At 41.7% G+C, this 25,566-nt stretch overlaps 1 protein-coding gene across 5 annotated transcripts in view; it reads right to left on the reverse strand.

The window, feature by feature from the left end:
* RBM33 (RNA binding motif protein 33) overlaps positions 1–25,566 on the reverse strand; it is a 135,115-nt gene that overhangs the window by 48,290 nt on the left and 61,259 nt on the right. For 3 of the 5 annotated variants that reach the window (XM_012445298.2, XM_012445296.3, XM_064368168.1), the window contains 2 exons: positions 24,250–24,502; positions 15,747–15,805 (listed from right to left, as the gene is read on the reverse strand). In XM_012445298.2, coding sequence (XP_012300721.2) covers positions 15,747–15,805; positions 24,250–24,502 — 312 coding nt within the window. Of the gene's footprint in view, positions 1–15,746; positions 15,806–24,249; positions 24,536–25,566 lie in introns of all 5 variants that reach the window. The other 2 variants (XM_064368110.1, XM_012445294.3) reach the window with 1 other exon arrangement.

The following is a 25,566-nucleotide window of genomic DNA, read 5'->3' on the forward strand; positions in this document are numbered from 1 at the left end:
ACCTGAGAATAAAGTCTCAGCAGGGGTTAGAGTTGGGAACATGAGTTCTAAACCAAAGCTCAGCTTCTAGTGACAAACAGGAAGGTACCAGCAATGCGAACGGCCATTCTTTCTCCTTGCCGGGACTCACAGCCTTTTCTAGCTGAGCAAACGCTCCTACACACTCCCTACCCTACACTGGCTGTCAACTGCAGGGATTCTTGCAGAACTTAAATAACCCTCAACATGGGCCAGTCAGGAACCAATGCTTTGTAAGCAGCCCTTTCAGAATGAAGACCAAAGGGAACTCAGGCCCCTGGTCCACTGTCACCACTGTCGATACTAGGCCCCCATAACCTCATCAACACACAGTCAGGAACTAAAACTTAGGACATTAAAGCACTGGTCCAAGGTTACAGCATGATTTTGCACTTACGTTTTTCTGTAAGTTCACTCAACCACATCAGGGATTTCGGTATTCAAAAAAATCTAGCTAAAGCTCCCGCGAGAGTTCATTTTATTCATGACGTCATAAAAATGCAGTGGGGGGAGCTTCAACCCATATGATAGAAATCTCATCAAAATTACTAAATTTGGGTTACAATTTTCCCCTAACTTAGATATAAAAATGGTAATGTACACCCCACTCAAAATGTGAATCCTGGACACCTCATCACATTACAAACTGAATCTCTATCTCCGGTATTTCCTTGAAAAATGTTCACTCTTACATTTCTGCCTCAGCCAAAATGCACAATCACTAGAGAAAATGGCTTCTCCTGCAACCCTCGGTACAGGACCTTTATTTCCTCCTGTCCCTGCTTCGCTCTCTGGCCACTTCCCTGGATCTATCAGGAGACGCTTCACACAGGGCCCAGACGAACCCAAGCCTCCGACTCCTCTACCCCTACGGCCGGGCTCATGAGGGCTGGGACATGAAAAATCTCATGAACTGGAATGGGCTTTTATTTTATTTTAACTGGCTCATCAAGGTCAACTGGCAGTGTGTCATTCATCCTTGGGCGGCTCCTCCTCTTACCATCCAGGATAATTTCACACCTCTGAGACCTTCTAGTGATTCCACGCACAGCTGCCCCTCCGCCCGCCAGGCCCTGAGCATCCTCGCACACTTCCTTCCCACCCTTCTCTGCTTCCACCTGCATCGAAATATCACTTTCTACCACGAGTAATGAACTTGCTGCTAATTTTTAGCAACAGTCCATTTGTTAAAAATATAAATAAATTCTCACTCTATTATACATTTGGTCAGATTTTTCATTTAAAGATAGGAACAGTATGCTGAGGTAGAAGAGAGGGTGAACGTCGACTACCAATGTGCTGACAAGCCGTCGGCCTTAACTACAGCCAGCACACTTCCAGGCTCCTAACTCATTAGCTCTATCGGTCACTGCTATGCTAACGAGCTGGCAAAAAGGCGGATATCGGGAGGTGCCAGAAAGAATGGGAAAAGTAATATGTACTTTCAGAGAAAGAGGGAGAGTCCTCTGGGGCTATTTCCACTTAACCCCTGAACACTTTTTTCTTGTAGTAATAGCTGGAAATCAGCATCACTGGGTGTGAAAATTTTTATCAATTTTTACAATTATTTTCCCAATTTTAACAAAGAGTAATGCACAGTTTAATGTATCAGTCATTCAGAATCACAGGTGATGAAGCACGACCCCTCTCGTATCTCAGCTCAGATCCCCCTTCACCCCCTTCTGGTGTGGCCAGTTGCAGGTGTGCACGGTTGGAGAATACACTGTTTCCACAGGACCCACCAGCAGCAGGCAGGGCTCCCCGCCAGGTGCAGAAAGAAGAGCTGCTTCTGTAGCTGGCCTTTTGTCACTCGGCTCTCATGCCAGGGAGTGCCAGTTCCCTTTTAGTTTTCCCTTTAACTAGAACAAGCTGAAAGAGGTCCCAATCTTTCTGTCTCCATTACTTAATAGGTGAAGCCCTAATATTTATTACTGCTTTTCTTACTGGGCTTAGAGAAAACTGAAAAACTCCATTTCTTATAAAATCTGTAGTTCTTATAAAGTACCATGAGTGTATCTTACTGCCACGAGTCTCATCCTCAGTAGTACAGAGGTCCTCGCTTATCCACAGTTTCACTTTCTGGGGTTGAGTTACCCACTGTCAACTGAAATCCGAAAATATTACATGGAAAATTCCAGAAATACACAATTCATAAGTTTTATACCGTGCACCTTTCTGAGTAGCTTGATGAAATCCCTTGCCATCTTGCTCCGTCTAGCCCGGGGAGTGAGATCGTACCTTTGTCCAGAGGATCCATGCTGAAGACACTCCCTGCCTGCTAGCCCGTTAGGCACTTGGTCAACGTCTTGGTTATCAGATTGACTGTCACAGTACTGCAGAGCTTGCATTCAAGTAACTCATACTTTACTTAATAATGGTCCCAAAATGCAAACGTAATAATAAAAACCATTTTATTGTATGGTTAGCTATTGTTGTTCATCTCTTACTGTGCCTAATTTATAAATTAAACTTTATCCTACGCATGTATGTACAGGAGAAACCATGGTCTCTATTGTGGGTCCTGCAGTACATGCCCCTCAGATAAAGCACACACCACAGCACTGGCCACACAGTTGCTGCAGCAGGGCTCTTTATAAACCCTCTTTCCCACCTTCCATCAGGCAGTTAATTTCAAGTGCTCAAAAAGACAGGTTCTTTTCGTTACAGATAAGGCAAAATGTAACTGGGAACACAGACTGGCTTCCACTCCACTCTAAGTCAACCAAGGTTCGATTTTTGACTTTGCCACAGGTTGTGATCAGAGAAAAGAACTCTGTCTTTAGCCCTTTCATCCTTTTCTAAAAGGAAAGAGTTACTGAATTGGAAGAATAAACTCAAAGAGCTTATCATCAGATTCCCTGGAAGATTTCCCTGGAATTTTAATATCGTGATTTTCATCTGTTCTCCAAACTTTCCTTCCTTTAACTGACTATTTATATGCTGTCTAAATGCATAGTCACTGGCATTCAAATGTTACTAATATATAACAAAGCTGCCAAAATTCTCTCTCATGATAGTTTTTCCACACTCAGTGGAAAATAAAAGCCTTTAAAATCCATCACTAATGTCTAAGCAGAACTTTATTCTAACTTCCAGTGATCCGGCAGATGCTCAGGCTGAGAAGCAGCACTCATCATCTAACCTGACAGCTCTCCCAGCTCTGCCTCCATCCCAGCCACTTAGCAGCTACAGCCTTGAGCTCATGACTCAATCTGTCTGGGCCTCTCGGTTTGCTCATCTATAAAATAGGGGTAACAACAGTACCCACCTCAAGGGGGCAGCAAAGTCCTTAGGACAGTACCTAGCAAATAACAAAAGTTCATCAAACATGTCATTATCATTTTTACACAACATTTTCGTAGACAGCAACCTAGACTGTTAATATGATATACAGCTTCTGACATATTTCCACGTTTTCGGTCATATTTCCATGTTTCCTTATATGGTTATAACCACATCAGTATAGATTCCCTGCTTACATTCTTATTCCTGAGTTCAAATCAGAAATCCCTCATAGATAAAGTACCAGCAAGTCCTAGAAATTCTGTCTCTTGAATCTCTCCAATCCACTCCCACTTCTCTCTGCCCTTTAACTGTCGGGTCCGTGAGAGCTGAGACCAGGCCTGTCTTATACATCAGTGTGTTTTCATGCTTGGCCCGGTGCCTGGCACACAGGCGGTCATAAATATTTAATGGATGAATGAAATGCCTATTTCTAATGGCAAGGTATTCCCGAGCCTTCTGCATTCTCAACCTGGAAGTACTGCAGCATGCTGTAAAACCAGCTGCCCACAAAACACGCGGAGAGGCGCTGAATGGCTGAATGAGGGGAGAATGTAACAAGGGTTAGGATGTACTGACCTAGACCGTTGGCAGCTCTCGAGCTGAGCCAATGTGAAACACTTACAGTGCACCAGGACCAAACAGAAGCCAAGACCTGGAATGACTACTGGCTCAGAGACAGAAAAATTAACACGACTGACTTCTTACATGTATGACAATTTATTTTTTAGACAGGGTCTCACTCCGTCACCCAGGCTGGACTATAGCAGCACTATCATAGCTCACTGTACCCTTAAACTCCTGGGCTCAAGTGATTCTCTTGCCTCAGCCTCCGAAGAACCCAGGACTACAGGCATGAGCCACTACATCTACATCTGGCTAATTTTTTGTAGAGATGGGGTCTCACTATGTTACCCAGGCCAGTAACTCCTGGCCTCCAGGGATCTTCCTTGGCCTCCCAAAGCACTGGGCTTACAGGTGTGAGTCACTGCATCTGGCCAACAGAAATCATTTTAATTCGTATTCTAATTCTGTATTATGATTAGAGGAGACAAGTGGGAGGAACATGGTGACTGGCTTCTTCACCCTGCAGCTGGGAAGAGAGTGAGGACCGCTGGTGGGAAGCCCAAGAGCTGCCACACTGCTAGGGTTTGGCTCTGCACCCCACCCAAATCCCATCTCCAACTGTAATCCCCACGGGCGGAGGTAGGGAGCTGCTGGGAGGTGACTGGATCACGGGGGCAGTTTCCCCCATGCTGTTCTCATGATGGTGAGTGAGTTTTCACAGGAGCTGATGGTTTAAAAGTGCCACTTCCCCCTCTGCTCTCTCTCCTGCTGCCTTGTGAAGAAGGTGCTTGCTTCCCCTTCACCTTCCATCATGATTACAAGTTTCCTGAGGCCTCTCCAGCCATGCAGAACTGTGAGTCAATTAAACTTTTTTTCTTTATAAATTACCCAGTCTTGAGTAGTTGCTTATAGCAGTATGAAAACAGACTAATACACATGCTGTCTCATTTAATCCTTGTCACAACCCTATAAGATAGGTATTGTGCTCAAAGAAATCTTCTGACCATTTAAATAACCTTCACTTAGTACAAGGTTAGAAAGTGGCAGAATCTGAATTCAAACCCAGGCTGCCTACCTGCAGAGCATGCTGTGTATTCCTTGTTATGAACAGCAAATGGGGAGGGATTTTTCCCACATTCCCTAGCCAGTCCCTAATCATATGTTTTATCATCACATATGTAAGTGTAACTGTGCAAATCTATGTGTGTTTCAGAGTCCAGAAAACCGGTAAGTATATATCAACTCAAAAGTTGGACAGCCATGGAAATTTCATGTCGGGCTTTAATAAGTGAAAGAAATTACCAGTACTCACCTGATCAATCTGTAAGAGCTGCATTAAAAAGGTAAGACCAAAGATGCTATCTAAGGTTTAGAAAGAAACAGCTGACTCAGGTTGAGTACACAAGGCAACTTCCAACCTTGGAAGTTAGTCAAATAGAGTAAGAACGGAAAAAGAAGGATTTGCAAGAATAGCCTGGGTCTGTACATGCTACAGGCCCAGTACCATCGCCTGAAGCAACCAGATGAAGGGCAGTGAGGAGGGAGGTAACATCATGTCATCAAGTCCACAGGACCCAAAGAACCTGAAGTATGCACTGACCTTTAGAGGTGGCGAGGCTGGCCCAGGGAAAGAGAGCACCTCAATGATAAACAAATCCAGTCCAATCAGAAAGAAGTCACGACGGGTCATTTTCCAGGATGACAAACGCCCGCATATCAGCCAAGTGGTAGCAGGATAAGAAAAGCGGACAGATAATCCAAGATACTACTCAGGAAAAAAACATTCGATGACTGATCCGTGAAATACATCAGAGTGAAAAAGGTTGCCTCAGCTGGGCACAGTGCCTCATGCCTGTCATCCTAGCACTTTGGGAGGCCAAGGTGGGCCAAGTGCTTGAGCCCAGGAGTTCAAGACCAGCCTAGGCAACATGGCGAAACCCTGTCTCTACAAAAAAGTACATACACAAAAAAATTAGCCAGGCATGGTGGGACACACCTGTAGTCTCAGCTACTTGGGAAGCTGCAGTGAGAGGATCACCTGAGCCCAGAAAGCTGAGGCTGCAGCAAGCTGTGATCACACCACTGCACTCTAACCTAGGCGACAGAGTGAACCCTATCTCAAAAAAAAGAAAGGAGGGAGGGTGGGCAGTTACCTTTTTGGCAATGTCAGATGCTACTGGACACAGGGGAGAGCTCGTCTGGGCAGATATGTGGCTTGAGACTACTCTAATGGAACTTGGGAGTTTAAATATTTAAATAAGTTTTTTAACTTTTAAGCTTTACGATTCTAACAGCTGCTCACTGTTAATAATACTGCTTTTTTGAAACAGAAGTTCAACAAATAGCATGTCTCACGTAGCTCACAGTGTCATTTTTCCTCACTGTTTTCTGTTGTTTTGAACACAAGTGGCACTTTTCTCTTTTCCTCTAATTACACAACTTAAATTCTGACAAACATGTCAGCCACATGGAAAAGACTGCTAATTGCTTACCTAGCACAAATTCTCACTCATTCCTCAGTAATAGAGCCCTAATTTTATTCAGGACAACACCGCCCAGCTAAAAACTACATATTCCAACCTATAAGGAGGGTGGTATTTGGCTAGACTCTGGCCAACAGGGGCAGTTGTCAGCTAGGGGATGGGTCGGGGCAGCTCCCTGGGGGATACCTCAGCTGGTCTGCACCTTCTGCCCCTGCCCCTCCTCTTCCTGTAGCCTGGAATACAGACAAATGCTTTAGGTGATGGGCAGATGGAAAAAAATGGGAGTCCCTGATAAGCTCACAGAGCTGCTCTACATAAAAAATAAGAGCTTTTTTATTTTTATGCAAAAAATTAAACAGTCACTGTTAACTAAGTTTTCCGTAAAATGCAGCCTCACTCACATCCTGACTCACACAATCAAGTATTGTAGCTGATATAAATACTGCTTCAAGGAACTGGCAGACAAGTCACTCTTCCTCTATGAGATAAAGAAACTCAGGTTTACAGAGTTAAAGGTGAATTAACTAAGGTTACATCATCAGTGAATGACAACTAAAGACGACAGGAACCCCCATTTTCACACTCCTGGTTTATTAAATGCTTTTCCTGTCATAGTACACTGCTTCTGCTAAGACAAATCTATCTCCAAGCAATGCCATATAAATCATGGTTCCAAAATCTGACATTCATAAGAGTTTCTATTGATGTGATCATTCCTTTATTAACGTCTATCATTTCACGGGAATAAGGATGATACATTACCAATTCCCTCTACCAAATACAGAATTATTTTAAAACTGTTCTGAGTTATGAATTCCTCATTTAACAGAACTTTTAGTACTAATGCAATTCTACCTTTTGAAAGAAAAGACTACTTTAATCCTCTCAAATAATTGCTCTATTTGCTTTTCTTTATATCCCTTTAAAAATCCAAGGTAAGAAATTATTATTCTCTCTCATATAATTCTCATACAAATTATACCTTCACTTTTTTGCATCTCTTGTTAATTACATGATTTTTATCTATACTAATCCTATTCAAGAAGAACTGATAACTCTGGTTACAAAAAAAAAGGTGAAAAACTCTGCATAAATTGCTTAGCACAAAGTTAATCGTATAAAACCAAGAATGAAAAGGCACTAACAGCTATTATGTGACTTATCAGCTTCCCTAAAAGGGTCAGTCCGTATATTTTAATAAGACTAATTAAATACCTTAACAATGTCATTGAAACTTCATGAGTCTTTCAATAAATTACAGCCAATCTCTACAACATGTTTTCCTTTATTAATCTCACTTAAAATACAAAGAACTATATAAGAAACCAATTGACGCTTAAGAACACCTCTCAGTTAATTCTGATTAAATGGGTTAAATGCAAAGAATAAAGGCCACTAGTGACCCCGACGTAATTAAAACTACAGCCCTCTATCACATTATGTTAATCCTCTTATTCCAGTATTCTCCAAAGATTTTTTTTTCTTTCAGGTTATGCCTTGTTTAAATACCTATATTCATCTTCCTAGAAGGTACTTTTTATATTTACAGAGTCACTCTAAACATTTTGAAGAGGATACACCTAGTGCCAAGTACTAGGTTCCAAATTAGAGGGTAAAAAAATGCCACATGAGTTCAAATACATCAGGATAATGTTAATGGTTCAAGCAGTGAAACAAGAACACACACTACAAACTGCAAATACAAACTACAAAACTTTTCTGTGGTACAACATGCTGCTTTGACGAACCTCCTGAAGACTGCTTACACTATTTCCGGAAGTGAAAACCCTTTACTCCTGTGCCTCACCCCTCCCTCCCATCCTGAGACAGTGTCTCCCAATGGCTGGCCCTGCTGCGTTAACCCCCTCACTCCAGTGGTTACTGAGGATCACAGTCTTAGAGTTACAGCTCAACTTACTGAATTCATGCTTTTTCTCAGCTTATGGAAGTTCGATTTCATATTTAAGGGGAAAACACAGCATCAAAACTAAGAATGTGCTTCAGAGGCAGATGGTCTCCAGTCCTACCTCCTGCACACAGTTGTGTGAACTTAAGCAATTTGATCTTTCCAAAAGCCAGTTTGCCAATCTCTAAAATAGAGAAAAGAATCTTTTATTTTTGCTCCACAGGCTGCTGAACACAAACTCTGGCAATATGTGGAACACAGTGATCACTCAATCTTTTTTATTCACCACCGATTTTCAACCATATATACTCTATTTTTCTCATTCAAAAAAAAGAACCAACTAAAAAAGCGAAGCAGTAGTATCAGCTACGTCAACTGAAAAGCATGCAGTCTGTCTTAAAAGTCTCATCTGTAAATGCACTGACTGTATCAACCACAATCCACTCCTGGGCATTTACTGACAACTTATGTTCACAAAAAAACCTGTACACAAATGTTTATAGCAACTCCAATCACAACAGCCAAAGACTGGAAATAATCCAAATGCCTATCAGGTGACTGGATAAACAAACTGTGCTATATCCATACAGTGGAATACTGCTCAGCAACAGAAAAGACAAACTACTGACTGGTGCAGCAAATGGATGAATCTCAAATGTATTACGCTGCAGGAAAGCAGCCAGCCTCCAGATGAAACAAGCTGCATGAGTCCATTTACGTAACACAACTGTAGGTACAGCACATTCTGTGTTTGCCAGGGGCCCGCAGGGAGAGAGGAAAACCACAGGGGGCAGCACAGTCCCTGGATGATTATCTAACGGTAGGTACTGGGCAAAACTCACACCTGTACACCCAAAGGACTCAATTTTTAAAGTGAAAAATTATCATCTTTTGGAAGAATTGCTTTTGGTTTTGTTTGGTTTCGTCCTTTTGTGACATGGAATCTTGCTCTATAACCCAGGCTGGAGAACAGTGGCATGATCTCAGCTCACTGCAACCTCCGCCTCCTCGGCTCAAACAATTCTCCTGCCTCAGCTTCCTGAGTAGCTAGGACGACAGGCGCCCGCCACCATGCCCAGAGAATTTCTGTATTTTTAGTAGATACAGGGTTTCATCATGTTGCCCAGGCTGGTCTCGAACTCCTGACTTCAAGTGATCCACCCGACTCAGCCTCCCAAAGTGCTGGGAGCCCCCTGCCGGAAGAACTGCTTTTTGATACTTTATAATACAACGGGACTTCTTTCAAAGTATACCTTAAAAATGCACCTAAACAGAACCACACGTCTTCAATGACTCCTGGGAAATTAAATATTAGAATAAAATGAAACCAAAAAAGTGGTGTGTTTTGTAGGACACATCACTGAAAATAGATCACAAAAATTTCCTTGGCACTGAGGAGTTCCAAGACTTTGAAACTTTGTGTTACTGTCCAACATTTCATAGGCTAAATTATGAAGTTGCAGATGGACAAACTGCAGTGAGGTTTATGTCTATGGCACTCTGTATCTGAACAGAATTTACAAAGGTGTTCCTGTCAATGTAACAGATTCACTTAGCCAATAAACAAAAACCAGCCCTCCCTCGGTGTGCATAGGAGATTGCTTCCAGGCACCCGCACATACACAAACTAAAATGTGCTAATGTCCCGCAGTTCAGCCCTCCAAAACTTGCATATAAGAAAAGTTGGCCCTTCATATAGGTGGGTTTCACGTCCTGTATATACTTGGATTTTTTCTCTCTGGTTGGTTGAAAGAAATCCATGCATAAGTGGGCGCTCGCCGTTCAAACACAGGTTGTACAAGGGACGATTGTAGTTTATTACATACTTTTAGAGAGCAGTTTTTACAAAGTAGCTCAACAGCTCCAACAGAAGAAACAAGAAACCAATTTTATCTTATTTCAACAAGTGCTCCCTGGCCTTTAAGTGATCAGCACGGACTTTAATCCAGCCCTAACTATCCAGCACAGGCAATGTATGCCGACAAAGCAGCAAGTCAAGTTAAAGCTGCTGAATCTGAGAAACTACCTTATTTAATAGCTGTTACCATAGTGTTTAGCTGCTCCTGTTACTGCTGCAGATGGGAATTCACTGATATGATTAAATTTGATGGTATGATAATGTATGGTAATCACGATTAATCAGAAACCCACTAGCAAGTGGAGGATGTTGGGTATCATGTCACCTGCATTTTAAACTGCATTCTCTCCTTGCAAGCCTGACAACGTTTGACAGCTGGGAGGATCTCCTACTATATTCACCTGCTACCACTTATAGATCTGATAAGAGAAAATGCCCATCATTCCTTCCATATCTTAAGTGCTGGTAATTACAAGGCACTGCAGGCATGTTGTAAAAACAGTTAAGTGTTCAAAAGCAAGATTTCCTTTCCTGGATGGAATAAAGTCTGGATTGTCATCTGCAAGGGCTGTAACCAGAAAGAAATGTGATTTGATGCAGCAGTCTCATCAAACATGATTTGCATGAAATGGCCTATAAGACATATCCAGGAAACGTCAATCACTACCACCTGATACCATGTGCCCAAATAACGGTCCAAACTATAAGACCTGTGACATGCTGTAACTACAAAGTAAACAGAAATGAGACTCTCATTTGCTAGGTGTAAGTAAGTAATAATACGATTGTTAAGAAGACGCATTTAAACTTAAAAGTATAGTTTATTTTAAATTTAAACAAAAGGCACTAAAAGTATTCAGCAGCCAAACCACCTGGTATTTAACGGCGAACTGAAACTTCATTATTTGCCCAACACACCAATGTAAAAATCAAAGGACCGAACAGGTTTTAAAATACTCTAGGTCGGCCGGGAACGGTGGCCCACGCCTATAATCCCAGCATTTTGGGAGGGCAAGGCGGGCAAATCACGAGGTCAGCAGTTTGAGACCAGCCTGGCCAACGTGGTGAAACCCCATCTCTACTAAAAATGCAAAAAAAATAACTGGGCATAGTGGTGGGCGCCTGTAATCCCAGCTACTTGGGAGGCGGAGGCAAGAGAATGGCTTGAACCTGGGAGGCAGAGGTTGCAGTGAGCCAAGATCACATAACTGAACTCCAGCCTGGCGACACAGCGAGATTCAGTCTCAACAACAACAACAAAAAAGAAAACTCTAGGTCAAGAATCTTTAAAATGATTGTTTCATAAGCTTAAAATTTAGCTCAGGCCTTTTTCAAAAGCTTAAAAACAGCAATTGCACTGAAAAACAAAACTACATTCACAAAAATCTCAAAACAACACTTAAAAATATTCCAACAATTGACATTTTATGTTACTTTTTTAAGTTGGCAAACTTTAAAAACAAAAAAACTCTCTGAGGACAAATCCATGACTAGAAAATATACTTTATGGATAAGATAAGGACTTATAACTTTATGTTAGTGACAAAAACACCAGGTATAGCCTTTGTAGAAAGAGTAACCAAGTAGATTAATTTAATTGTAAAACAAGGAACATCCGAAAATGGAACACAGAATTTGAAGTGTAGAAACTTACTTTCAGAAAGGTAAACTAGCCTCCCACCCCACTACTCCCTTATTTAAAAGACAAAACAAAACAAACACAATGTTTTGTGATATAGCATTCAATATCTTGACATGAACAAAAACATGTTCATTAAATGGACTAGTGGATGGTAAGAAGCCGGAGCGGAAGACTGGACAGAGCAAGGTGCCCAGATGGAGCAGGGTCAGCCAGTCACACCGGACCTGTGACGCCCTGAGGGTATGTCACTTCCTGTGCTCATCAGCCATGTAGGCATTCATAACTTACGTAACAAAAATATATTTTACAATCAGAAGAAAAAAGTTCCAGAGTTCAGAACTAACATCCCTATCTGTAACTAAAATTAAGTACGTGAATCTAATTTTTAAATTACAAAGCACTTCACAGAATTCCTTAAATGAGGGGCTGGGAAGGACATGCATCCTAGTGTAAAGACTACATAACCAAGAGCTAAAGCAATTTTCCCCCAAATGATCAAAAACAAGGATCCTTTTCTTAAGACATTTATTTTGATATTCAATTATTTGTTTTAAAAATCATTTATTAAATTCTCTAAATGCTAATTAACAAGAAATAAAATATTAGTCTGACTACAAGCAAAGCCTAGAATAGGCTCAAATCCTCAGATTTGGATTTTTAAGAATAATTTTTAAAATAATTTTAAATAATTTTACACACTATGAAAAATAGTGTTTCATATTTCAGTGCCTCAATTTCTGTAATTTTTAATTTAAAAACTGGAGGTATTCTCACTCAGCAAAATTTCTGGACATACCAGTTCTAAATTAAGCATGAATACCAAATGTGTTGCACAACCTTTAAAATTTGGAAATCTAGTGATACTTTGTCTACTGTCTGCTTTTTTTTTTTTTTTTTTTTTTTACTCTTTTAGTCAGTTGGCTACGAAACTGTATTCTTGTATAGTTAAATGCATGTGATATAATTCTACTAGGCAAATTCACATACATGGTCTTGAAAACAATAAAAGGTAAAAAATATAAAAATTAAAATGCACACACTCCTTTACATTACTCATTCTACGCAGGGCTCCCAATAAGCAGTAAGATCACTCTATATTAAGTTTCTGGGTATGTTTGGCAACTCTGTGCTCCCTCCCGCCTCTCTGCACAGGGCCTGTGGCTAAGTGCACCACTGAGCACAGGGTGACCAGGACTCTGTGGCACTGAGCCACCGACATTCACCAGATATCACACAAATAGTAAACACACAGCCCTGACTGACGTGAGGAAGCTGCAAACACACTACGTGCGCAGCTTTGGATAGAACGTTTCTTATCCCAGGAGCAACAAGAATTCCTTTAAAGGTTCTTAAGCTGGGGAAAGGAGAGATTACAATGAACCTTGATTTGCTCAATGGCAAATTTCATAACAACTGGCATACAGATTTTTGAATTCAAATCTATTTTTATGTACCAAGGAATACTCAAACAGACCACCTGCTAAATCTGAAGTTGAATATTTCATCACTTTATGTATGTATGTATTTATGTGTGCGTGTGTGTGTGTAGTCAGTTTATAAAGCAAAATTCAGTTTAACAAATATTGATTGAACCCCAAATACAGAAAACCAACAGGATAGAAACTGAGGGGCAGACAGCCATCCATAAGAACCAAGACAGAGCCATCAGGGTATTTGGCCATCAATAAGAAATCTCCAAAGGGCTTTGCTAAGCCACAAGAATGCTGTCTTCACTATTTTTAAATCTTACTCAAATGAAAATAAGCTTGAGGACATCAGTTAGGCTTCATTTAACTATGCTTGGTTCATTTTATAGCTTAGAGGCGAGCACCATGCAGAGCACTTGGCATAAAGTAGATCCTCATTAAATGTTCATAAATTACACTTACATTCATAGAAAGCCAAGTTTAATCTAGTAGCAGAAAAAAGAAAAAATAATTTTACTCAACAAAGATCTTGCTTCCAAGTAAAACAACCAGAGACACCCTAGAGTTTATCATCCTCCCCAACAATACTCTGGTGGGCTTTTTAAAATCACAATACTGCTACTGTATTTCAAAAGATACATTCACGTTTCATTATTTTCTCTAAGGGAAAATGATTACAGAAATAAGTAGTGCACTGCACGTTCTATACCCCAAGTTCACTATAACGTCAGCAGTTGGGACTTAAGATACATGTTAAATCGTGGTAAATGCCTGCGCTGAAGAGAACACTTCTTAAGCTATATTTGCATATATAGCTCATTTCTAGCCCAACTATTTCTGATCACCCACACACACTTTCCATCTCAAAAACAAAAAGAACATTACACCTTACAGAAACTGTTCAAAACTGCCTTGAAACATATTTACCATGCTCAGAGAACTATGTAACTGAAAAGCAAGTTCAATTTCTCACAAAAATGTTCTTTTATTATCCTCTTCTAATACATCATATTTGCACAATTGAAAAATGAAATAAAAATTGCAAGTGACTATTATAATTTTGTATTAGTAAACATTTCTACAAAAATATCAATTACACTGCTTTAGGTTTGTATCTTAACTGCAAATGCTTTTTTTTTCTTTTTTTTTTTTTACTGCAAATGCTTTTCATCAAATTTTATCCCTGTAGTACAAAACATGAAAATACACCCAAAAATGATTTTAACACAGATATATTCATAGTCTTGAGAAAGCAAAAAAGTATTTAATATGTCAGTGCTTTACAATAACTAGCAGATCAACTACTCCACAGAAGCAATGTATTCAATAACTAAAATCATCCATGTCAGCCTTGGGTAATGGAACTAATAAAACATGGCTTTTCAGACAACTGCTTCAAATAGATGCTCAATACATATCTCCTCTTTTAAAAACAACTAATTTTTAGAACTTGACAAATAATTTATAAAAACACATTAGCTATATATAAAGAAATCAGGAAGAGCTAGCTTTAGAAACCATGTCATAATTCATATTAACTATAAGTCAAAGAAGTTTCTATGAAACTCTGAACCTTAAATCCAGTAATGTTATTTTTGAATAATCATCTAATTATACATTCACATCCTTCATTAAAACCTTTCTGCTAAATGCCATATATAAATGTTATGTACTGAAGTACCAAAGATAAACAGTTAAATAGGTCACTTAGATATTTCCTGAAAATCAGACCGTTTAATCTAATTAAGACTATCTCTGTTTTGTACATAAATGACATTAATGTTTATGGTCAGTACATTTTTTCCCCACACTGTTTAAAAAAAAAAAAAAGTACTCTGTAGTTTAATAAAATCATAAGCAAACTACACACTAAACCAAAAATTCAAATAAAATAAAATATATATATTTAAACAAATGTAACTAGTTCATGGGCTTGTTTCTTCTACCTAAAACATGCTAGAAGAATGGATAAAATTATGGAAAATACAGCGATGTGCACATGTCTGTGTGTATAAGTGAATGAGAGAGAGCGTGTGTGAGAGAGAAAGAGAGAGAATGAATGCTTTCTTTTAAAAGTATTCTCAAGTGAAAACCTTCATTTTAAAATATAAAATGAGTGGTTTATTAAGACCCTGGAGGTTCTTTTAAAAAAACAAGAAGAGATCTCTCATTTTCATTTCCTAGAATTTCATACACATACACATGCACAAACACACGTGCCGGTGTGCGCGTGCACACACACCTCCATCTCTCTAATAAAGCAAGGCCCTTTCTCACTTAACATAAGGCAATAATAAAATCAATATTCATATTCTTTAAGACGAACGACATTCCACTGATGATCCTGATTCAACAATTTTACAGTTAAACAAAATTAATTCCACTCTCAAAAATCCATTGACCTTAAGCTTTTAACAAACATTTTCTATTGCAGAGATTATTGTCAATATTTGCAAATCCTTAAAATTATATTTGGCTGGAACCTCTTGCACTTGCTGTATTAATATTTCTTAGTAATTGTATGCTCATCCCTATCAGAGCAGAAGGAGCAGCTGCTACTCACTGGGAATCTCTGGGGTCCCACGGCAGGTCTCGGCTGGCTCGGAACTGGCAGCAAGGGCACTGCAAGAAAAACGCCTTGCGTTAGAGACACAAGATATGAAATTTAATATAAAATATACACTGTGTATACCAGACATAATACATTGCACTTACACTTAAGCTAAGCATTTAGTATTTTTAACAATTCCATAAAAGAAAAGGGGAACGCAGAAGTTTCCTTTCAGTACACAACAGTGCAAGCGGTTCCAATCTCAGTAGCTGACTACTATTTGGAATTGAAATATTTTGCAACACAAGAAGATAGTATTCCTCTAAAATAAAACACCTAGTTTGTTTCTCCTATCCCTATCCAGGTTATCCATGTTACTGAACCCCAGTTATATTTTCCTACACCAGTCATATAAAAATTTAAATCTCAATCCTCATGAATCATAAGAGAGAGAAGGGGAGAGAGGGAAGTGAGGCAGTCAGAGAAAGGAAAACAACACATCCCAGGAACTGGAGAAAACGCTCCCAGACCACTAAAAAGAAGGATCTACTAAACAATCTACTATGCCAAGGCTTTTCGTCTACTTTGGTTTATAAACAAGCAGGACTTCCATCAATCCACCGGAAGAACAAGGAATCAAACCATTTTTAAAAAGACATTTGATAATAGAGAAGAAGCTAGCTGTGCGTTTCACACCGTGAGGCTAAAGCAGATGTGTTTAAGCTCTTTAAATCTCACCATGCACTATACTGATCTTGATTTTCAAAGAAACTCACAACCTAAGTGCAGGCTATGCCTGTCATCAAAATGTGCTAGCAGATGCGCCTAGGAACCCCTCAGATTGTCAGGTACTGTGGGGCCAACCGTTCGCAGCTCCCTTTCCCGGCCCCCGCACCCAACCCCAAACGTGTAAGTTGAAGTCCCAACCCCCAGTACCTCAGAATATAACTGAATTCCACTCCTCTTGGAAAGAGGTCATTAAGATCAAATGAGGTCTAGGCCCTAATCCAACCTGACTGGTGTCCTTATAAGAAAGGGAAATTTAGACACAGACAGTACACACAACAGGGAGGACCAGGTGAGGACACAGGGAGAAGGTGGCCAAGGCCAAGGCGAGGAGAGAGGCCTCAGAAGGAAGCAGCCCTGCCCCCACACCTTGAACTTGGACTTCCAGCCTCTGGAACTGTGAGAAAGTAAGTTTCTGTTGTTTAACTTGCCCTATCTGCAGTGCCTGTTATGGCAGCCCCAGCAAACTCATACACATCAGGGGGAATTGACAGTGTAATGTATTTCTAATTTAAGAAGTTTCTGCTAAATGAGAAATACAGAGGTGGTATCTCTTAAGAGTCAATCAGAAGAAAAAAGAATCAATCAGAATCACTTTAAAAACAGAGTGCTAGAATACACTTTTTTTTTTTCAACTACAATTACTCAAGGAATTCCATACATCCTTATAATTGACATCGCATTTCCCACACTTTAGTTTCAAGTGATAGCACACATGGAGCTGTGTCACTGCTTGATCAAATGCAAAGTGTTACTGAGAGAAGCTTACTTTTATAAAATGTAAAAATGGCAGAAGTTCATCCCTTCCTTGACAGATCGAGTCCAAATTTCAAAATTAGAGTGGGTCAGTTTCCAAGACTTTATATAAAGTAGAATCCAACCCTCCCCTCAAGTCTACACAGCTGGTGTTACATCAATTCCTTATCTAAAGTGAAATATTAGACTAGATGAAGTGGAGAAAGAAAAAAACAAGAATATTTCTGACCTCAGAAGATTATAATGAAGGTGACAAAGAAAAACACTACATGTTAAATACAAAGACATGATTTTTAAAATCAAGTTAACAAATATAAAGCACCCAGATCTTCAATAACTCGATCATAAGCACTACTTGTAAACTTGGAATTTAAATGCCAATACCTACCAAAAAATTCCAACATGATAAAAGGATAAAACATGAAGCCTCTTTAACCAGGATAATGAGAGCAAGAAGGCAAGGTGAGATCTCTAGAAAGCAATCTGATTATAATAAATGGATTTCTTACACAGAAGCTTCTGATGAGCTGGTAATTTCCATAAAGTACCAGGCTTTTCCCTATTTTAAAAAAAAAAAAAAAAGGAAAAACAGCAGACAAAAGGATTGCTGCAGACAGTCACAGTAGGAACAGGGCAGACACCTGGCCCACCCAAGAGAAGCCACCTCAGTGGGAATGCCCAGGCATCTGTCTACACGCTCTTCCTCCAGTCCCTGGCTGCCCAACTGCCTCCCTGACCACTGTGAGCAGAGAAGAATTTAAAAGGAGTGATGATAGAGCCCAGGCTAGCTGAAACTTCAACTTGAATATCTGAAGTTTAATATTTATACCTTTTTGTCCCATGTATCTAATGCACTGTTTTCAATTCATTATAATTGTAATACTGAAAATCTGGAATCAAGTTAAATTTCCACCAAAATTGTTTTTAAATGAATTATAGTGGAACACTCTTCGTCCTCAAAAAGACAGTATGTGCCATCAGAAGAAGATGTGTATGTATTAATTTGTTTAAAAAGCACCTTTCATCCGCGTAAGGCTCTGAGAATCACTGGTTAAATCTGTGTATCGTTTATGTACAGGAGACATCTTGATATTCGGTCTCTCTCAAGAGAAACTGTGTATTTCTACTTAAGCCCATTCATTTATTACAGAATAAACAACTGCTCCAAAAGTGTTTCCTATCTGTACCCAGCAAGGACACTCTGTCCTCCTCTCCTGTGTCAGTGTACCTCTGAAGATCAAAGGTAAATTACAGATAAGGGACATGTGGCACTAAAGCTCCTGGTTTCATGGTGAAGAAAAGCTAGCTGGTTCAGGGTTTAAACTTTCGTTAGAAAGCTGACCGTGGAGTAGTTAATAAATCACACGTGGGCTTTGGGGTGCAAGGCCTGCATTCTACACTTGTCAGGCTGCTGACTTTTGCAGGGGACACCACTTTCATGCATAGAGGATATCTTGGGTCTTCCTTATGGTTTTACCACCTTATAGTTCTAAAATTATTTTAGTTAAGCTAAAGAAAATCTGTACATTTTACCAACTGCCAGTTTTCCATTGAATTTTACAAGGAAATGCACAACAATAATAAATGCCAGCATAAGCAAAATTATTCCAACAAATCTGACAGACAGGAGTTCCAAGTTTAAGGCAACCACTATGGGGAAGATGCAAAGGATTACCTGAAGGAAAGCCACACTTCCCCATTCAAGCATGCATGCGTTCACGCGTCCGTCCATTCAACAGCTACTGCGGGACATATAGGCACCTGCCGGTCAGCGACGCTCAGGGCCACGTAACAGGATGTGGCGACAAGCGATGCTAACCAGGGTCGGAAGAACTTTGTGGGAACATGGGGACATGCAATGGGGTCAAGAGGGGTTAGGAGTTAATCATACTTTACAACCTCATGGTTCTCTGCCATGCCCAGTGGCCTGGTGGTGACCCGCAGACACTGTCAAGAGGCGCCCCCCTCCCTTCCACTCTGGGTCAGCCTGTCACCATTATGGTCCCCTGCTCCATGGCCACAGGACAGCTTCATAATACTTCTGACCCATGTACATCAGTATGGGAGGGTTCCAGGCTCTAGGCCCCTGGCCAATCCCCGCACCTGAACTACTACCTCAGGGTACTCTCAACTTCTGAAATTTCTCTCCCACACCCCTGGGAATCCCAAATTCCCCACCCATCAGCAGCATGCACAGCACCCCTGCTCCGTCGCCTTCTCGCTCTAATGGCCCCTGAGTGGCAGCTGTTCTCCCACAGCTTCTTGCCAAAGGTCTGGAGGCAGAAGGGCTCCTTCTTGATCTTATCGCTGCTTCCAGACCCAGCTTTCATCTCATGTCACCACCTGACATCCCCCAGCACCACACTGCCCCTCTCATGTCTCAGGGAGTTCAGCTCCAGTCTGAATAAACACAAAAGTGGCTCTTGCTGGGCCTTGCCTCAGGTCCGTGCCACCTCTGCCTCCAGTCCTGGTGACCATTCTACCCTTCCATCTCGCTCCCTCTAGGACCCCGATTCAAACAATCACTCGACTCTAAGAAGATCTCCAATGACCTCCTTCTCACCGTCTCGGCCTGCCCCACGGTGCCCTCTCCTCCCTGGCATCTACGTTATGAGCACAACCCATCGTTATCAGCACTGCCTCCCCTTTACCACTTTGTGAAAACCATGACCCTCGTAAACCCAACTGCCTACCCATTCCACACCTACTGTGTGCAGCTGAGCGCAGCTGGACAGAGACACACAACCATGCTGACTGCTCTCACCTCAAATCCGCACCCCTCTGGGGCTCAGGGCACACATCCACCCTTCGACAGCACTAGAGGATACTCCATAGCTCCTCTTTTCGGACTTTCAACACAACCTCCTACCTCCCCACTCTAGCTCCTTGCTACCCACTGAGGAAACTGAGGCCCCCAAGGAAGAACTGACACAAGACTTGTCCACCTGCCCACCCATCTGAGCTCAGGCCTCACCATCTGCCCCATCTGTTGAGGACTCCCTCTCTTCCATCCCAGCAACCCCACCTCTGGCACTTAATCCTGGATAGGACAAGTTTTTCCTCTCCTCTGCATCAATGACGTTTTTCCTTCTTAACTAGCTCTTTTCTGTAAGTGCAATGAATAAAAAACTTCTTTAAATCTTTAATCCATCTGGAGTTAATTTTTGTGTAAGATGTAAGGAAGGGGTCCAGTTTCTGCTTTCTGCACATGGCTAGCCAGTTTTCCCAACACCATTTATTAAACAGGGAATCCTTTCCCCATTGCTTGTTTTTGTCAGGTTTGTCAAAGATCAGATGGTTGTAGATGTGTTGTGTTGCCTCCGAGACTTCTGTTCTGTTCCACTGGTCTATCTCTCTGTTTTGGTACCAGTACCATGCTGTTTTGATTACTGTAGCCTTGTAGTATAGTTTGAAGTCAAATAGTGTGATGCCTCCAGCTTTGCTCTTTTTGCTTAGGACTGTCTTGGCTATGGGAACTTTTTTTTTTGGTTCCATATGAAGTTTAAGGTGTTTTTTTCCAGTTCTGTGAAGAAGATCAATGGTAGCTTGATGGGGATACCATTTAAACATAAGACCTAACACCATAAAAACCCTAGAAGAAAACCTAGGCAACACCATTCAGGACATAGGCATAGGCAAGGACCTCATGACTAAAACACCAAAAGCATTGGCAACAAAAGCCAAATAGGACAAATGGGATCTAATTAAACTTAAGAGCTTCTGCACAGCAAAAGAAATAATCATTAGAGTGAACCCGCAACCAATAGAATGGGAAAAAATTTTTGCAATCTACCCATCTGACAAAGGGCTAATATCCAGAATCTACAAATAACTAAAACAGATTTACAAGATAAAAACAAACAACCCCATCAAAAAGTGGGTGAAGGATATGAACACTTTTCAAAAGAAGACACTTATGAGGCCAAAAAACATATGAAAAAATGCTCATCATCATTGGTCATTAGAAAAATGCAAATCAAAACCACATTGAGATACCATCTCATGCCAGTTAGAACGGCGATCATTAAAAAATCTGGAGACAACAGATGCTGGAAAGGATGTGGAGAAATAGGAATGCTTTTACACTGTTGGTGGGAGTGTAAATTAGTTCGACCATTGTGGAATACAGGGTGGCAATTCCTCAAGGATCTAGAAATAGAAATTCCATTTGACCCAGCAATCCCATTACTGGGTATATACCCAAAGGATTATAAATTGTTCTATTATGAAGACATATGCACACGTATGTTCACTGTGGCACTGTTTACAATAGCAAAGACCTGGCACCAACCCCAATGTCCATCAATGATAGACTGGATAAAGAAAATGTGGCCCATATACACCTTGGAATACTATGCAGCCATAAAAAAGGATGAGTTCATGTCCTTTGCAAGGACATGGATGAATCTGGAAACCATCATTCTCAGCAAACTGACACAAGAACAGAAAACCAAACACGGCATGTTCTCACTCACAGGTGGGTGTTGAACAATGAGAGCACATGGACACAGGGAGGGGAACATCACACACTGGGGTCTGTTGGGGGGTGGGGTGCTAGGGGAGGGATAACAGGGGGTGGGGAGGTTGGGGAGGGGTAACATTGGGAGAAATGTCTGATGTAGGTGACAACAGGATGGAGGCAGCAAACCACCATGGCATGTGTGTACCTATACAACAATCCTGCAAGTTCTGCACATGTACCCCAGAACTTAAAGTATAATAAAATATATGTATCTATATGTATATTTTTTTTAAAAAAAAGAATAAAAAACTTTTTCTCAAGCCCACTTGGCTCCCACCAATTATCACCCAACTTCCATTACAGCAAAACACAAAGTCTGTTAATATAGTGGTCTCAAGGCCGCACCCCATCTCAGCCAGGCTGTGCCTCCTCCTCACCAGCACCACCCCCAAATGCAGGCCACAACCACTGACCTGTCAGCAGCGGCTCTGCTGGCCCATGGCCACCTGCTTCCTTCCCTCCTGACCATCATTCTCCTTCCTCCTTCCCAGCTCCTCTGCGGGGCTCTCCTCCTGCCCCCACCTCCCATGTCAAGTACCCTAGGTTCTAGCCCTTGGTCTCCCCAGACACAGACTCCCTCCTCTCATTCATGTACAGGATCTAAATCCAGATATTCACCAACAATCTCCTGACCTGTACTTTGAGCCCAAACCCCTAAACTGATCTTTCATCCAATTGTCTACTAGAGACCTCCACCTACATGGCCAGTTGGCATCTCAAATGTAATGCACCCAAAACAGAACCTGTGGTCTGCCCCCATCAGGTGATGCAACTCAATCCCTCTAAATGCTCTGGTCCCCTTGCCATCACTCACACGTCCTCTCTTCCCCTCACACTCACCCAGTCCATCGGCAAATCCTATCAGATCCATCTTCCAACTTCATCCAGTCCTGAACTCTCCACTCTCTCCATGCTACCACACTGATTTGTGGCAGGATCATCTGTCACCTCCTAGCTAGATGCTGGCTTCCACCCTTGCCACCCTACAGTCTACTCTCAGCACAGCAGCAAGAGGAGCCTTCTAAAACATACACCAGTCACGTAATTCCTCTGCTCAAACCCCTCTAATCCCTCCCATTTCACTCCCTGCCCAAGTCCTGAGGATGGCCCCACGGCTCCACAGGACCCAGGTTCTGCATTTTTTCTCTGCTTTTATCACACCCCAAAAGTCAGGCTGGTCTCCTTTTTGCCACACACAAGGCAGGGTCTCACCTAGAGGAAGCCGCTTTATTCCTGCCCATCGCTCTGCCTGCATTCTTCTTCCCTGAACAGCCACGCTGCTACCTTAACTATATCCCTCAACTCTCTCCTCCTCAGTGACATTCACCCTGATCACCCTATGTAAGATACAACCCATCCCTTCCCCTCATCCTGCTCAATTTCTCACTGCATTTTCATCTTCTAACATGCCACATAAAATACTTATGTTTACGGCTAATAAGCAGTAAGAAGACTCTGCTAGAAAGCAAGATCATGATTAAAGAAAGCTTTGTCTGTTTTGTTCACACAACTCAAATGCCAAAAATAGAGTAGTAGCTCAATAAATGCGTGTTCACAGACACATGAAGTTAATGCTTCGTAGAAACTGCTTGAAAACAGTTTCCTAGCTTAAGGAACATGTTTCAGTAATCATCAGATCTGCACTTATTTGACTATAACAACTGAAAGAAAGATGTATCCCTCTCCACCAGCTGACACTGGAATGTAAGGGGGGCATGCTGCCTGGAACCACAGAGGGACACTCACCACTGCAAACATCCTCACCAGGAGACCTGCGCAATGTCACGGCTCAGACATGCTGGTAGCTCTCTCTAATGTATTCTCTGCATTCAGACTGTACTCTCAGTACTTTCCACTCAATTATACAATAAGAGATCCACATATTTAAAGAAGTAAGCTTGACCCATCAAGCTAAAATCTAAGTGAATGGGGCAGAGCCAAGGAAAACAAATCCTTACAAACTTTAATGTGAAAACCATTTTCCCACAGCAACGGCTTCAATGCAATAAACTAATAAATAAATGCCTTCAGATGCACAGTCATCTATAACATAACAGATGCTTCTCAACTTAGGATGGGGCTACATCCCAACAAGCCCGTCGTAAGTTAAGAAGACCCTTTAGTCGAAATGCATTTAATATGGCCAACCAATGAAACATCATAGCTCAGCCTTGCCTACCTAGGCTCAGAACACTCACATCACTCCACAGCTGGCAAAACCATCAGGGCTGACTGGGAACTGCAGGCCCCTGCCCAGCTCCAGGGAGTCTTGTGATGCATGTTGCTACCCCAGGAGAGCTCAAATCGCAACATTCGAACTATGATTTCTACTGAATGCATACCGCTTTCACATGCTCAGGAAGCCGAAAATGCGTCTGTGGAAAAACCCTAAGTCAAGCCATTGGAAGCTGGGGCTATCCATGCTTTACAAGAGTAAAAGGAAACACAGACCTTGAACAGGCGTGACCACCGTCCCTTTGAAGTGCGGGTTGATGTGTATGTTCTTGGGCTGCTGTGGAGTCACGGGTGGCGGGGTCATCATCATCCTTGGGGTCTCTAGCTGGGGAGGCATGTGCATTCCCTGAGGTGGGGATGTGTGGTGTGGGTGCTGCACAGGAAGCAGAGGTTGCAGCTGCTGAGGCTGGAACAGGCTTCTGATCGGCTGCTGCTGAGGCGGTGGTGGCGGCGGAGGGGGAGCCTGAGGCTGTGGAGGAGGAATTAACCTTGGAGAATGAGTCTACAAATCACAAAAAAAAAAAAAAAAGTTCACCGAAATCAACATGTAAAAGAATGCTGATGTGTTACAAATTTACAGTGATTGAATTTTTTAAGTTACAGTGTAAGAAGTTGGTAGTTAACAACTTGTATCAAAACGACAGGACAAAGGAGCTTCTCTTTTTCAAAGTGAGGGCTACTGGCTCACAACTGAGTCAATCTCAAGGCAAGAGGGAAAAAAATGACAGACCCAAAGCACCCAACATGAATTTTGAAAAAAGAAAAATTCAATTCAGGGAATAAAACTGCCCACACTGAGCAAAGCCTGCCGGGCACAGAAGAGCTGCTGCCACGCCCTGGCTGTAGTAGTCCTGCTTCCTCCTCCAGGAACTCTGATAGGAAAGGCGGGAGATTCGCCAGTTACCCTGCTAGGGAACTGAGGCACGAGAAAAGGACGGGGCTACAAAGAGCCAGACTCCAGGAGAGGCTGGGAGGGAGCTTCTCTGAGAAGGTGGCACCTGAACGCAGTGACGAAGGAGAAGTGTAAGGACAGTGAGAGACAGATACCCAGAAGGAAGCAGAAGCAGCAGAGACCCACCTGCTTGGTAAAACCAGGAGACCAGGAAAGAAGGCAAGAAAGAAGTATGAAAATTACACACACAAAGTGGTCAGAGATCTCGAGCTTGGTTATTTTGTCTCTAGTGTTGGTTATTAAACAGTCACTAGAGAGAAAGAAATCAACAACAGCAATAGCTGCTGTGGACTGAACCTTCCACAGACTCTAAGTGCCTACTATAAAGTCAGTACAGAAAGGTAGCCAACCTGGCTCCCCGCTATAAAGTAGGTCCTATTCACTGACATACTTTTACAAGATCAAGCAGCTGAAAAGCAGAAGAGCTGGAACTGGAATTCAGGCCATCTGATTCCAGGTTTTGATTTTAATGACCGGTCAAACTGGCCACACAGCTAATTAGCAGTAGACCACTACTAATGCAGCCAACTAATTTAACAAGCTATTTTCCCTCAGATGATGCCAAATTATGGAGGGCTTTT

This window comes from Aotus nancymaae, unplaced genomic scaffold (genome assembly GCF_030222135.1).
Source record: "Aotus nancymaae isolate 86718 unplaced genomic scaffold, 86718_ANA_hifiasm-v0.15.2.pri h1tg000002l, whole genome shotgun sequence".
NCBI lineage: Eukaryota > Metazoa > Chordata > Mammalia > Primates > Aotidae > Aotus > Aotus nancymaae.